At 37.9% G+C, this 14,817-nt stretch overlaps 1 protein-coding gene across 3 annotated transcripts in view; it reads right to left on the bottom strand.

Moving 5' to 3' along the window:
• Positions 1–14,817, bottom strand: part of LOC103723925 (protein disulfide isomerase-like 5-4) — a 77,100-nt gene that overhangs the window by 59,505 nt on the left and 2,778 nt on the right. The window contains exons 2-4 of one of the 3 annotated variants that reach the window (XM_008815023.6): positions 10,451–10,541; positions 10,123–10,217; positions 3,331–3,388 (exon numbers count right to left, since the gene is read on the bottom strand). In XM_008815023.6, the coding sequence (XP_008813245.1) occupies positions 3,331–3,388; positions 10,123–10,217; positions 10,451–10,541 (244 nt within the window). Of the gene's footprint in view, positions 1–3,330; positions 3,389–10,122; positions 10,218–10,450; positions 10,542–14,817 lie in introns of those variants that run through there. The other 2 variants (XM_088702966.2, XM_088702967.2) reach the window with 2 other exon arrangements.

The raw sequence follows: 14,817 nt of genomic DNA, 5'->3' as shown, positions 1-14,817 counted from the left end.
ATTGGGCCCGGACATTACATTCTTCTCCCCTTAAATAAATTTCGTCCTCGAAATTAAACATACCTCAATTCTCGAAGAGCTGGGGGTAACTCTGACGCATCTCTTCTTCCAGTTCCCAGGTAGCTTCCCTTTCAGTGTGATTGGTCCACTGGACTTTAACGTAGGAAATGGTGTGCCTTCGGAGAATCTGTTCTTTTCTATCAACGATGCATAGGGGAACCTCTTCATATGTCAAATCTTCATTTATTTGCAGAGGTTCATATGGCACCACATGGCTAGGATCCGGAATGTACCTTCATAGCAGAGAGACATGAAAGACATCGTGTGTGCCTGATAGCTCTGGAAGCAAGGCCAACTTGTAGGCAACCTTGCCTACTCTGGAAATAACCTCGAATGAACCGATATAGCGAGGACTTAACTTGCCGTGTCTCCCAAATCGAGTAACACCCTTCGACGGAGAAATTTTTAGGAAGACAAAGTTCCCCTCCAAAAATTCCAATGCCCTTCTCCATTTGTCAGCCCCTCTTTTCTGTCTGTCCTGGGCAGCCTGAAGCCTTCGCTTAATTAGAAGCACTTTATCTCTAGTATGCTGAACCAGTTCAGGACCCAGTAACTTCCGCTCCCCGACACCATCCCAATGTAGAGAAGATCGGCATTTTCTTCCATAGAGCTCTTCATATGGGGCCATCTAAATGCTGGAATGGTAACTATTGTTGTAAGCAAACTCTACTAGAGGTATATGATTATCGCAGTTTCCACCTAGATCCATAGTACAAGCTCTCAACATGTCCTCCAGAGTTTGGATTATCCCAGTTTCCACCTAGATCCACAGTAGCCCAGGAATCAACTTTTGGGAAGAAGGAACCCACGGACAGGGAAGGCACGGGAAGGAAGAGGCTTCTTTCCGTAACCTACTCTGGTACCAAAGCTGATATCGGATAGCAGGGAAAGAAGGAAAGAAAGGAGAGAGGAGGGAGGAAGAGGAAGAACTAAGTTTCGCACCTAGCCCCGCTCGGTTTCAAACGCCAGAGCTAAAGAAAGGAATTCAGAATTTTTTTATTCATAGCATAATCCTAAACGATGTACGGTCCAAGATATTTATAAGATCCAGAAAATGCAAAAGACCCTTAAAAGGAAACCAATCTCACAAAAGATCTTCAAAATAACGAAATACCAAAATAAGTCCTAAAGGTTGTCAAATAACAAAATACCCTAATAAGCCTAAATAAAATAAAATCACTCCAACCATAACAAAACTGGCTGAACCATTCTCCTGCGGCGACTGTAGACTCGAGTGAGGGACGATCTGGCACTGGTGTCCGTACCAAAAAGGCTGACCAAACATCACTAAAAACATTGATTGTTGTGATCTTCAAACCTGTAAAGTGTATTTAATTATGTGAAAATTAGAGATTTGACGCATGCTGGTTTCATGGTGAAAAGCTGGATGTGAACTTAAAGCATGTCCTCATATCAGTGTTCCTTTTCTCTTTCACACATTAACCAATTCTTTTTCCCAACATCCTTCGATGAGCTCATTATTCATTTGTGTGTTTGTAAGGCTTTTTCCAATTAATTAATTGAGGTCTTCTCCCTTTTCCATGGCCTGGATAATGCAAGTTAGGAAATAAAAGGCAAATACCCATTATTTGGCTATTTATATTTCATATCTTCATCCATTACAAAGCATACAAGGAATGCATAAACTAATCGAGCCAATAGTCAAGCGAGCTGGAACCAAGTTCATAAGGTAGAACATAATTGTTAATAGTAGGAGAATGTAATTCCTTAGGACCTGTTTGGATGATTGGGCTGAAAATCCCATTAGATTCTTAGATTAGGCCAGTACAACCAGCAAAATCATCCAAACAGGCCCCTAGTTGAGCAGCACCCCACTTCTTAACTATTCACCTCTATTTAAAGGTCATAGGTCACATATCCAACATATTCTGGTAAACATAATCTTTGCAAGTTAATATGAAGAACAGAAAAGAATGCTCATCAATGAATGTGACAGTGTGGACTGCAGAGATTTACAATTTTGATGTCCGTTGGTCATTTAGTTTATCTAGCATAACCAAAGATGCTTACATTTCTAACTAAACTTTCTACATAACTAAGAGCTAACATCATCCAGTTATAACAAAGAATCACATTTGACATTTACAATTGAGAAATAAAATAAAATAGATAGTAATATGGAAAAATAATCAATGAATTTAAGGGAAAAGCATGCAAATAATATGATATGAAATGCAACACAATATAACATAACAAAACATCATGTAATATGTTAAATTGTATGTAATATCACATATATAAAAACAGGGAGATGTGAGCTAATAATTAAACCAAAACCTATCAGTGCAAGAAAAATATATGTTTAATGATCTATAACTAAGAATCCACACCAATAGTCATGATCTAGTTATGATGACAAGAATTATAGTTTCCTACTTTCCTCTATTTATGGTTTAACGATAAAATATCCAATCTGTACTTGTGGCTTTTAAAATCAGTAGAATATGATGAAATGTGTGGCTATGAACTTGCATGACCAATATGACCTCCAACATGGTGGACCATAATGATCTCATACATTTCCACGAATATATTAGGCCTTTTAACTAGCAGCACAAAACGCAAGGTCTGCCATAATGATCTGCAACATTTTCAAATGCCTAACAACAGAATTCTATGACTCATTCACGAGTTCTCTGATTATTACCAATGTTTTCATCAAAGTTTATGATAGAATTAATATTGAAATCATGTTGTTATGAACCCCTAGTACTTCTGCAAACAATTTAATATTTTTGTGTGAATGTGTCAAATATTATTCAAAAAGCTTTTAGTCATTGAAATTAAAATTTTATCCTCTGAGATAATATGAAATTCAAGAATGGGATAATAATTTTTATCCTTGGAAAAGTTATCCCAGATCCCAAATTTTTAAGTTTGATTAAGTGCGTGAAGCTAAAAATCAGTCATTTTGGAAGTCCTATTGCAATGGATCGAGTGGACATAAAATACATAGTATCGTAGGGATAGGATGTGAAATTGCACAGTGGGCCACAAAAATAAAGAAAAAGGTGGGTCGTCTGATATCAGATTTATGGATATTTATTACCTACATAGTGGTATAAATATGATGACAATAGTCCAATAAAATAAAATATGCATTCAATAAAATAAGATATTGTACTATACCACACTAATACAAAAATTCAGTTGTTACTTATGATCCTGCCGGACAATTCAACTAGAGAACAAGAGACAGGATAGAAAAGGAAGCAGCAACAAACACAAAAACAAATCATAAAAACTTACTGTTCCCAATACATCGCTCACATCAACTGATGCAAATTCACATGATAATGAAGGAAAACTACAATAAACATTGAAAAAAATCAGATATTAAAACAGCAAAGTCATAAAATGTACAAGGGATATTTATATAACTTACTACAGAAGCAAAAAATGTGCACAATTAGGTTACGTCAATCAAAGTATAGTGATCTGCAGATTAACTCTAACTAGCAACCTAATTTAAAATATGTCAAAAAAAAAAACAGAACTCATGCACATGAATGCTAGCACACAAGCAGGCACAAGCACAAAATTAAAGTTTAAAACTGTAAATCATGAAAATAGTAACCCATGGACCGCAACTGTTTTGTGCATGTTCTGAAGACAGAACAAGTAACCCTGCAATCAAAAAATGCCTCGAGTACCTTTATTGACCGTGATTGACCACGGTCAATAAAGGTACTCGAGGCGTCAAATGATCTCTAAAACCAGTACTGAAACCAGGCAACCCAAACCTGCAACATATTTAGAGTCACTAAGTTCATATGACTGATTTGGCAGCTGATCTGAATATGCACCATTAGAGGGGCCTGATTTTGGTTGGCTAAGTCAATATCATAACAGATAGCATGTACAGAATGTTAGTATTATTAGCCACTTATTATAGATGTTACGATGAAATTGTGAGGACTTATGCGTACGGGCGGCAAATGATCTGAACAGCTCGAACTAGGCCCAGTTTCAGCTCAGAAAAGCTTGGTTTAGGCTTGATTCCAAAATAAACAAACCAAGCTTGAACCAGCAAACTAAGCTCAAAAGTATTTTCAAGCCCACGGCCAAAAATAGACCGAGCTCCATTAGGATTGGCTCAAGTAGGCTCGAAAATATATGATATATAATACAAGGTCTTAAAAATAGGTACCAAATCCCATATCATTTTTCCATCAGAACAATATGGTACCAGTATGGTACCTATACCAATGGTACGTACTCAAACTAACAAATTCAAAAAAATGGAAAATACCGATATGCACCAGTATCATACCACTTGGATGCATTGGTACGGACCGATGCATACTAGCATCAAAGGTTTCGACATCTCGGCACCCATACTTCCTCCCTCTCCCTCCCTCCCTCCCTCTCTCTTCCTCTATCCCCTTCTCCCTCTCCCCTGCCCTCACCGGTTTCTCGGATCAAGGGGTAGAATCGTGCCAATTAGCCCCAGTATGGCTCAATACGCTCCGAACCAGATGGTTTGGTATGCCCAGAACCAGATGGTTCAAGATAGTGCAATACAGTGAACCTTGGGCAATAGTTTCGCCGATCACCTTTGAAATTAAATTTGGATTAAGGGCTAGATTATCAGCTACTCAAGCCATGAATGCTATATGACGTTATCTAAGCTGGTAATACCCAATCCACCATTAGCCTTGTGTTCACACACAATATCCCAAGACAGCAAGTGAAGCTTCCTTTGATTAGTTGTATGACCCCATAAAAAGGATCGAATTATCTTTTCCATCTTTTTCTAAGGATTGAAGAGGTACAGCTAAATTAGAAAGAACATTGAGAGGTGTGGAGCAGGGGATAGACTTGAACAAAGTATTCCTACCAGCAAAGGATAGTTCATGACATTTCTCTCTCTCCAGTCCGAAACAGCATTCTGAAGTTGTCGAGGGAGCATTTCAAATCACAAGATAAACATATAGGGGAGAGTGGGCATCCTTGTTGAAGCCCAAGAAAAGATGTAAGAATCACCATAAACAATGACAGAGAAGCTATGATTTATAATTCATCCCAATATCCTTTTAATAAATTGACTAAAATTTTTAACTGATGCAAGAATCACCATAATCGGTTTTAACTGATTGACTAAAATTTTTGCTACCAATTTATAGGCCATGTTGCACAAACTTATCGGTCTATAGTCCTTTGGCTCCCAAGGGTTGCTTATTATAGGGATCAAGGTGATAAAGGTAAATTTCCAAGTCTTTGTCATTTGACCCAAAGTGAAAACTTTCTTGATAGCAGCAACCACATCAGCTTTGACAATATCCCAGAAACTCTTAAAGAAAAGAGGCTGGAAACCATCGAGACATGGAGCCCTCTCAAAAGGGAATTCTCTCAGTGTTCTCAATCTCTCCTTCTGTAATTGGAGCAATCAATGAGTTATTCTCCTTTGCAGTAAGCACATTTAGGATTGATGGGAGCTCTAACTGCACCAGAGACATTGAAGATTCCATTTTTCCAAGAATGGGTTCACAGAATATCCCTGATTTCAGAATCAACTTCACAAACCACACCATCAGTCCAAGCCAGTCAGGTGAATTGTCTCCTCCTTATGATAGTAGACCTGTGGAAAAAACTAGTATCCACATCCCTTCTCTGAGCCCTCTAATTCAAGATTACTGTCTCCATAAAACTTCTAGCTGACGAAGCACTTTATGATAATCCGGCAGAGTCTCGACTCTCGAGCATACATTGGTTCATTCTGGAGTAGACCACCATCCAAAAGTTCCTTAGTTTAAAGATGAAGCAAGTGTTGTTCTAATTGCTCAGTTTTCCTGAATATATTTCCAGTAATAGTGCTGTTCCACCTCCTTAGAGCTTTCTTGGTCATTCGAAGAATATAAACCTTAACAGCATTAGAGTGGTGACATTGATAGTGCCACACTTGCCTTACAACGTCCCAAATACCCTCACAAGACAACCAAAATTTTTCAAAATGAAAAGGATTAGGCCTTCGAGTTATGATAGAAATTGTTTTATTTAAAATAGCACAATGGTTAGAACTAGCTCTAAGGGAATGACAGACCTATGCCTCAAGATATAGGTTGATCCAGCAAGTTGTGGCAATGGCACAATCAAGCCATTTCCAAACTCTGGCCGGGCCATGACGATTGTTACACCATGCAAAGACAGGCCCTGGATGTCCAAGATCAACTAATCCATTGTTGCATAATGACTCTTGAAATTCCCTAATGTTCTCAATCCTCCTCGCCCCCCCCCCCCCCAACCCCTCTTCTCAGTGCTACCCAGGATACAATTGAAGTCTCCAACTATTAATATAGGCAAGCCCAGGGACATGACACCTTCAGACATCTGCCATACAGCTCTACATTCAGTCTTGTTAGTCCTAGAATATGTCTTTCCAAATATCCACAACTAGGAGTTAAGTAAAGAAATCATACCATAAGCTTCTTTCTTATTGCTACTAGAAAACAATCTCAATAAGATTGCTTCCAGACTACAAGACTACCACCTGAAAGGCCTTCCAAGGAAATTGCAAACATTTCCCATTGATTTCCTAGAAATCTACAAACTCTAAGGATAGAATCCCCTGAAATTCTAGTTTTAACATATATCTAGATCATGGTTCCTAATTAACTGCTTAACTAAATTAAAAAAGCAAGGTTTGGTCATGGCTCTAGTCAAGGTTAGCCGAACAGTGCCGAATTGGCTGGTTCTAAGCGTGCTAAACCGGAACAGTCAATTAGCGGCACAGTTCATGGCTTCGGTTTGGTTTATCAAAGCTCGCCTCAGTCCCTACTTCGCTTCGCCCCTTTCAACACTCCCTTATGTCAAAACTGTAACAACCCAAGACCTCACCCAAAATGGCTAGCCGAAAGATATTATTTGGATTTTTTGATCCTATATAAGTACTCAAGATCTACCCAGCGAATAACCGATGTAGGACTAAACACACGCCCGCACGAGTCCTCACATACTCCCACCATTCAAACCCTAACGTCCTCGTCGGGCTAGGGGTTCAAATCCATTCAAATCTAATCACAAACACTGCGATCGGCCCGTGGTCAGCCCCAATGGATCCGTGTTGTAGTGCCCCCTAGTCTACATAGGTTATGGGCTGGGTCCGCTCTGATACCATTTGTAACAACCTAGGACCTCACTCAAAATGGCTAGCCGGAAGGTATTATTTGAGTTTTTTGATCCTATATATGTACCCAAGATCTACCCAACGAATAACCGATGTGCGACTAAACACGCACCCGCACGGATCCTTACACTCTCCCCATTCAAGCTCTGATGTCCTTGTTAGGCTAAAGGTTCAAATTCATTCATAATCTAATCACAAACACCACGATCGGTCCGTGGTCAGCTCCAATTGATCAGTGCTGCAGTGTCCCCTAGCCCACATAGGTTATGGGTCGGATCTGCTTTAATACCATTTGTAACTCAGGACCTCACCCAAAATGGCTAGCCGGAAGGTATTATTTGGATTTCTTAATTCTGTATAAGTACCCAAGATCTGCCCAGCAAATAACTGATGTGCGACTAAACACACGCCCGCATGGATACTCACATACTTTTTTCGTTTAAGCCCTGACGTACTCGTCAGGCTAAGAGTTCAAATCAATTCAAATTTAATCACAAACACCACGATCGGCTCGTGGTCAGCTCCAATAGATTCGTACTGCAGTGTCTCCTAGTCCACATAGGCCATAGGCCGGATCCGCTCTGATACCATTTGTAACAACTCAGGACCTCACCCAAAATGGCTAACCAGAAGGTATTATTTGGGTTTCTTGATCCTATATAAGTACCCAAGATCTACCCAGCGAATAACCGATGTGAGACTAAACACACACCCGCATGGGTCCTAATCCTGAAGCCCTCTGTCCCCAACTAGTTCAACGACGATGTCGTACAATAATGAAAATGATGTACAACAATGATGATGACAAGGTCCCCGGCCAAGTAAGTCTCTCGCTCCCTCTCTCTCTCCCTCTCTTTCCCTTAATCGATGATGACGATGATGGTTGTTCAAGCTCTCCCTCTCTCTCAACCTCTCTCTCGCCCATTCCTTCATCCCTCTCTCTCCCTCTCCCTCTCTCTCTCCCCTTCTCTCCCCCCTCAACGATGACGACAAGAGCTATTCAAGCCCCCTCTCTTTCTTGGACACTCTCCCTCTCCCTCTCCCTCTTTCTTCCTCTCTCTCTCTCTTCCTCTCCCCCTCCCTCTCTAACTCTCCCTATTTCGATACACTCCGGTACAAACCCATACCGTACCAAATCAGTCACTGGCTAGTACGACTTTGGTACCTGTTCGGCAAACCTTGGTTCTAAGATCTCAAAATATAGCTTTTAGTTAACCTTTTTGGGTAAAAGTCCTAGGTCATTACAAAGTCTTGATTCCACGTTGCCGTAGACAAAACAACCCTTTTTCTTTTCCCTACATTTTTTATCCTTCTCTCTTATTTCTCATATCTTCCTTTTGTTGAAGATTGATACCTTGACAATTGATATGGTGTCAGGGCATGTTTGAAGGAATCATGCGTTCAAAGAATAATCTCTGGATCCCCAATTTATTTAGTGCTTCCTAGGAAAAGAAATTCTGTTGTGCCCAAACAAAACTCGTCTTTTGTATTATGTGGGATCTCTATGAGTCCCACTAAAGGTCATTTGTGTTTCCGATAACCCTCTTTCTTGATGGAAGAACATGATGATCTCAAGAGAGTGCTACTTGGTGAATTGATGATTGTTGTTCGTCGGACCTTATATGTGAGATGAAGCTAATGAAGCTAGTTGTCTTTGAACTATAGGATAATTAGATTGATTCATCTGTTACTACAGATGTGGTGGAAATATTCTAGCCGTTGTCTTTTTACTGTAGAAATAAGCAACTAATGTGTTCTTTTGGTTAGTTTTTCATTATTATCCCTAGTGAAATATTTTCTTGCAAATATCTTGCTGCATTTTATAATTTCTATTGGATGTTGCTATCATGGAAGAAAGATCATCCCACGATTCCAGCAATGATAACAATTTGAGCAATGATGCATCTAGTGGCCAAGGAGATAGTTGTGGATATGGCATGACGGTTTATGACTCAACCCCAAGGAAATCTTTGATTCACTGTTGAGTCCTAATTCATTCATGTTACATAGGATAGGGACCAACTAGTATGAGTCTCAGTACCGGTTCGACGAATCTTGATTGAATATATATTCATATATAAATACTATAATTTTTCTACAATTCAATTTAGTTATCAAAAAGACATCAAAACAATGTCAAACTTACAAATTAAACAACCAAAATCATCAAAATCATAGCTTGGAATAAAAAAAAAAAGAGGACAAAAAATTGAAAAAAATAAAGAAAATGATATACCAGTCATCTGACCAATATGCCAGTCTGTACCGTATGTTAGTACGATACCGAACTGTACCCTATCAATAGCCGATCGATATGAGTCACAGTACCGGTTCAACAAACCTTGATTATGGGAATTATAAAGAAGACTAACCACCTTGAAATACACAAGGAGTTGCAATAATTTATGGAATCCCAAAATTTAGTGTAACACATAAAGCCATCCTAAAGACCAAAAATAGGAGAAAAAACTGCTCGAAATCATTAACTTTTGTGCAACATGGAATTACGGTATGGACAAAGAATTAATAATTAAAATAACTGAAGAATATATGCAGATAAAATAAAAGCTAGAACTTGATTTAGAATGTAAAAGGAAAGGAAGATGATAAAACAAATCTGATAAGACGAAAACTAGCAGTGTTTGCTTTATAAGAACCACCAAATGTTTCTCAACTTCACAGACAAAAAGGTTACAACACTAGATGAAGGCAACAAAGGGAATGCTTGCATCAATATCCCAGAACTCAAAACATGTCCCATCTTGGAAAATACATTGACATTGGAGACCAGGAATGTCCATCGAGAATAGGGTATCGCATAGAACCATGAGGCAGAAACTAGAAAGTTACAAAACATGAAATATTATGTAAGTAATAAGACATACTTTAATTGCAATTTTCAGATATGTTTCTACCTTATATTAAAATCAATACGTAATAATTCCCCATCTGCACTCTTGTCAACGACAACAGATGTTGATGTGTTCACTGATAAATAATTGCTCATCGCCTGAAAATCAGAAATTCCATAAGTCCCTCTGAAACTCGTCATAGCAAGATCAATTATATTGTTGAAGGAATTTCCAGTTGAGTTTAAAAAAATAATGAAAATAGTTATAATATATATTGCAACCAATATGCATTAACTACGAGAAGAATCATAAGCAAAATTACACTACATTAATATCCTAATTATCTAAAAGGAAGAAAAAAAAAAGGAAGAAAGGAAGGAAAATGACCCACCATTCCAAATAGAAACATCATAGAGAATGCTGCTATGATAGATAATCCTGCACCAGCAAGTGATGCCTCTGTCAAATCTCTAGGTATTTTCCTGTAGTTAACAAATGGATGTGAATGTTTTTGCAAATTTGCATAGAAAACAAAGAATCAGCTGCAGGGGATATAACTTCATATAACTGCAACACATAAGCTTATAGAATATAGCATTATATATCATTTTTTGAAATAATACGATATTGAACAAAGATATAAAAAGTATGTGTTTATACACATATAGATGCAAGCACATGGGCATGCAGGCACAGACATAAAGATGTATGTGTGTACATATCAATACAGATACAAACACATGCACATATATGCATACAGGCACACTTATTGATGCACAAGCATACATCTATATGTATGTATGTTTCTATATTCTGCAGAATTATGATCCATCATATCTGGAATCGCATCCAACTTTGCATGCTAAAAAAAACTTAAGCATCTGCTTATCTGCAAGTTGGCAAGCAGAAGAGAAGCGTAAGCATTTGCTATGCCTGATGGGAGAAAAACTACAAGCAGAAAGACTTTGAACGAAAATTCGCATGTTTAGATCTGATGGACATCGCTTACTGTTCTATCAGTTATTTTTTCAACTTATGATTAAATGATAATATTCCAATTAAAATTTATTTAAAGACCTGTTTTATGTTAGAATAATATAATATTTTTGTGTGACCATTTCATATGATATAAGCACTAGGCATCAAATTGTACAAATTGCACCTTCTGTCTTTATAAAAACTTTATGATTTTCCATATATCATGTTGTGTCTTTATTTTAATTGTTGGACTTGACAAACCTTTACATCGTTTTCTTACAGAAAGCAATCTCATTCTATTATATAAACTTATAAAGAAAGAACACATAGTTAGAAAGCCCAAAATTGGGGTTGATCAGCATGATGTGTAAGGTCCCTTGAACTTTGAAATTCCACATTGTAACTTAGCCAGAAATTTTTCATAGCTTGTCCGTTATGCTGCACCTTGAACACCAGCCAAGCAATCCTTGAGACAACTCAAGGTGCCTAAACTCCTAGATATGCCTTCAGCCCTTTTCGGAGCCCAATATATGCTTAATAATCACATCAAACAAGCCTTCCTTTCTCCATCAAGACAAGGTTTGCTATAGAGCACGTATCTAACTCAAGCAAGCTCCACAAAAGCATTGAGCATAAATTCATAATAAGTTATCAACCAAATGTCAGTAATATGTGAACAAATATCAAATTCCTGGTGAAGGCAATAGGTAACAGAGTTTCCTCCAAGAAACAAACATCGTTTATTGGTTATCCAAGAGGTTGGAAGTCTCGAACAATAAGGAGGTGGCTTTGTTCTTTGTAGAATATTTTAGAATATCTTTGGTACATGTGACAATACTTCAATAGATGTTATTTAGGAGGATAGTTATGATAATTTGATTTGCAACATCCTTTTCTCTTGATTCCAGGATTCAATGTTATGTGGCAAGGTTGGATACTTTCTTTGATCTACTCAAACAAAGAGATTGTTCTTCTTAAGAAGAAAACTGAAAATTGGATTCCTTTTTTATGAGATCTTGCAAGGTGATCCACTCTCTCCTTGTCTCATATCTGGGCTATCGACCACCTAAACAGGATTTCAGATCTTGCAACTATGAGAATTCAACTAAAAGTTTAGAAGGCCATTTAGGTGGAATTATAAAACCTCAGTGTCAATGATAATTTACTGTTCTGCTCAAAGGAACAGGCTCAAGACAAAATTTCAAGTTTGTCTGATGTGGCTTTGAGATCCAATCTAGTCTCGAGATAAACTTATGTAAAGGCTTGATTATTTATTTCCAAAATAATGAAAAGTAAGGATATTTCGTTTTCAATCTGCTCCATTATATATGGGAATCTTTGTCGACCACATGTCTAAGACTTTCACACTCCATCTAATTTGTAGAGTGGATAGGAGACCTCTTATCAACAAAATTGACACTTAGCTCAAGGATTGGAAGGATGAGTTGTTAAATTTTGAAGGAAGACTCTTTTTGTCAACACTATGTTGCAAGCACTCCTCACCTGTCCTCTCAGTTTTTACCATCCCCAATTGATATTGCGAAGTATAAAGATACTACGTAATATTCCTTTGGAAAGAAGATTTCTGCCTCCAAATTCATGTCTTGTCAACAAGAAAGTTGTCCCTAAGACCAAGAAAGAAGGGGAACTAGGAGTAAGGAATCTTAATGATTTCGGCTAGGCATTGCCCACTGTATGGAGTTGGAGACTTGTACTTACCTAGAAGGCCAGAAGCTTGTAGTTCTTTGACATTACTACAGAAGACAAGGTTTGTTAGAGTCCTACAAGGGTGGGAGGCTCGAGCATCACTAATCTGTTGTGGAATTGTAAAAGCTACAGTCACACACCATTCTAGTCGAGGATAAGAAGAATATCAGTGTCAATGATAATTTACTGTTCTGCTCAAAGGAACAGGCTCAAGACAAAATTTAAAGTTTGTCTGATGTGGCTTTGAGATCCAATCTAGTCTCAAGATAAACTTATGTAAAGGCTTGATTATTTATTTCCAAAATAATGAAAAGTAAGGATATTTCGTTTTCAATCTGCTCCATTATATATGGGAATCTTTGTCGACCACATGTCTAAGACTTTCACACTCCATCTAATTTGTAGAGTGGATAGGAGACCTCTTATCAACAAAATTGACACTTAGCTCAAGGATTGGAAGGATGAGTTGTTATATTTTGAAGGAAGATTCTTTTTGTCAACACTATGTTGCAAGCACTCCTCACCTGTCCTCTCAATTTTTACCATCCCCAATTGATATTGCGAAGTATATAGATACTACGTAATATTCCTTTGGAAAGAAGATTTCTGCCTCCAAATTCATGTCTTGTCAACAAGAAAGTTGTCCCTAAGACCAAGAAAGAAGGGGAACTAGGAGTAAGGAATCTTAAGGATTTCGGCTAGGCATTGCCCACTGTATGGAGTTGGAGACTTGTACTTACCTAGAAGGCCAGAAGCTTGTAGTTCTTTGACATTACTACAGAAGACAAGGTTTGTTAGAGTCCTACAAGGGTGGGAGGCTCGAGCATCACTAATCTGTTGTGGAATTGTAAAAGCTACAGTCACACACCATTCTAGTCGAGGATAAGAAGAATATCAAATAATCTCAAAAGAGTGGAGAGATGCCACTTCCCCCTTGGGATTGTTCGCTAGTTCTGCCAACACAAAGGTGACTCTACTGCAATGAATAGGACACCCTGTCTAATGAATAGAAAATGAGGAGTTCTCTTCCTTCTAATGGACATCTTGCCTCAGAGCTTCTATCGTCCTCCAATACGCTTCAGAATATTTTCTTGTATTCCTTGCATGATCATCCAAAGTAGAGACAAGATGCCCCTAGAGACTTCTCCTTAAACTATTTTACAAGCACCTAAATGGTGGTAGACTAGTCTATCCCGTAGTCCCTACCACCCAAAGGTGTTCAATCCCATATATTTGCTCACCGATATCAGTAAGAAAAAGTTTAATAGTGGAAGGTTTTGAGCAAGGAGGTTTCAGTTTAATAGTGGAAGGTTTTGAGCAAGGAGGTTTCTCATGTTACCCCTTAAGCCCTTCCCCATAAAACTCATTGATCATACTCTTTGTACTGTTGCTTCACTCATCAAATTTGGAAGTGAATACTTAAAGATATCTTGGTTGCAAAGTGAATTGGAAATGTTATACCGATATGGATGGATTAGAGGATAAGAAAAATCTCAAATAATCTTGGAGGACCTAGAACTACTTGGCCAGAAACTTGGGTAACTTGAAAATGCCAAAACTCCAGAACCTTCACCAAGAAGTCTAGTTTCTTTCTTTAGTTCTTCCTCATGATTTAGTGTTAATCATTAACAGGGAGGTGCTAGTCTCGAAGAAAAGAATGGATGTTAACACCTAACTAAAGGCAATGTTCTTTAATCACTTGCCTTTTGTTATTTTTTTATTTCTTTTTCTTCTTCTTTCCTTCCTTCATCTCTAATCCCTACAGGGATCTCTTTCTATTCGTTTTTTTATTTATTATCTTAACAAATTGCATAGGTTCCCCCTCTTTCTTCAAATTATTTAGGGGAAAAAAAAGAAAACTTCTTGGTCATAGTTTAAACTCATGAAATCAAGTAACAACCCTCAAAAATACCTCTAAACCAACACCTTTTAGCTTAACCACACTACTTCAAGGTCCAATCATAAATATTGGCTCCTGAAGCCAGTAAGCAATATACCTCTTGGATGCCTAATCTACTATTTAGGACTACACACTACATCAAATACTTCATTTTACCAACCATCACTTCATGA

This window comes from Phoenix dactylifera, chromosome 8, assembly GCF_051530095.1.
Source record: "Phoenix dactylifera cultivar Ajwa chromosome 8, Ajwa_hap1_PhDact_Kaust_v1.1, whole genome shotgun sequence".
NCBI classification, from domain to species: domain Eukaryota; kingdom Viridiplantae; phylum Streptophyta; class Magnoliopsida; order Arecales; family Arecaceae; genus Phoenix; species Phoenix dactylifera.
The sequence above is the reverse complement of the archived record's forward strand: the minus strand, read 5'-3'. Positions and strand labels throughout refer to the sequence as shown.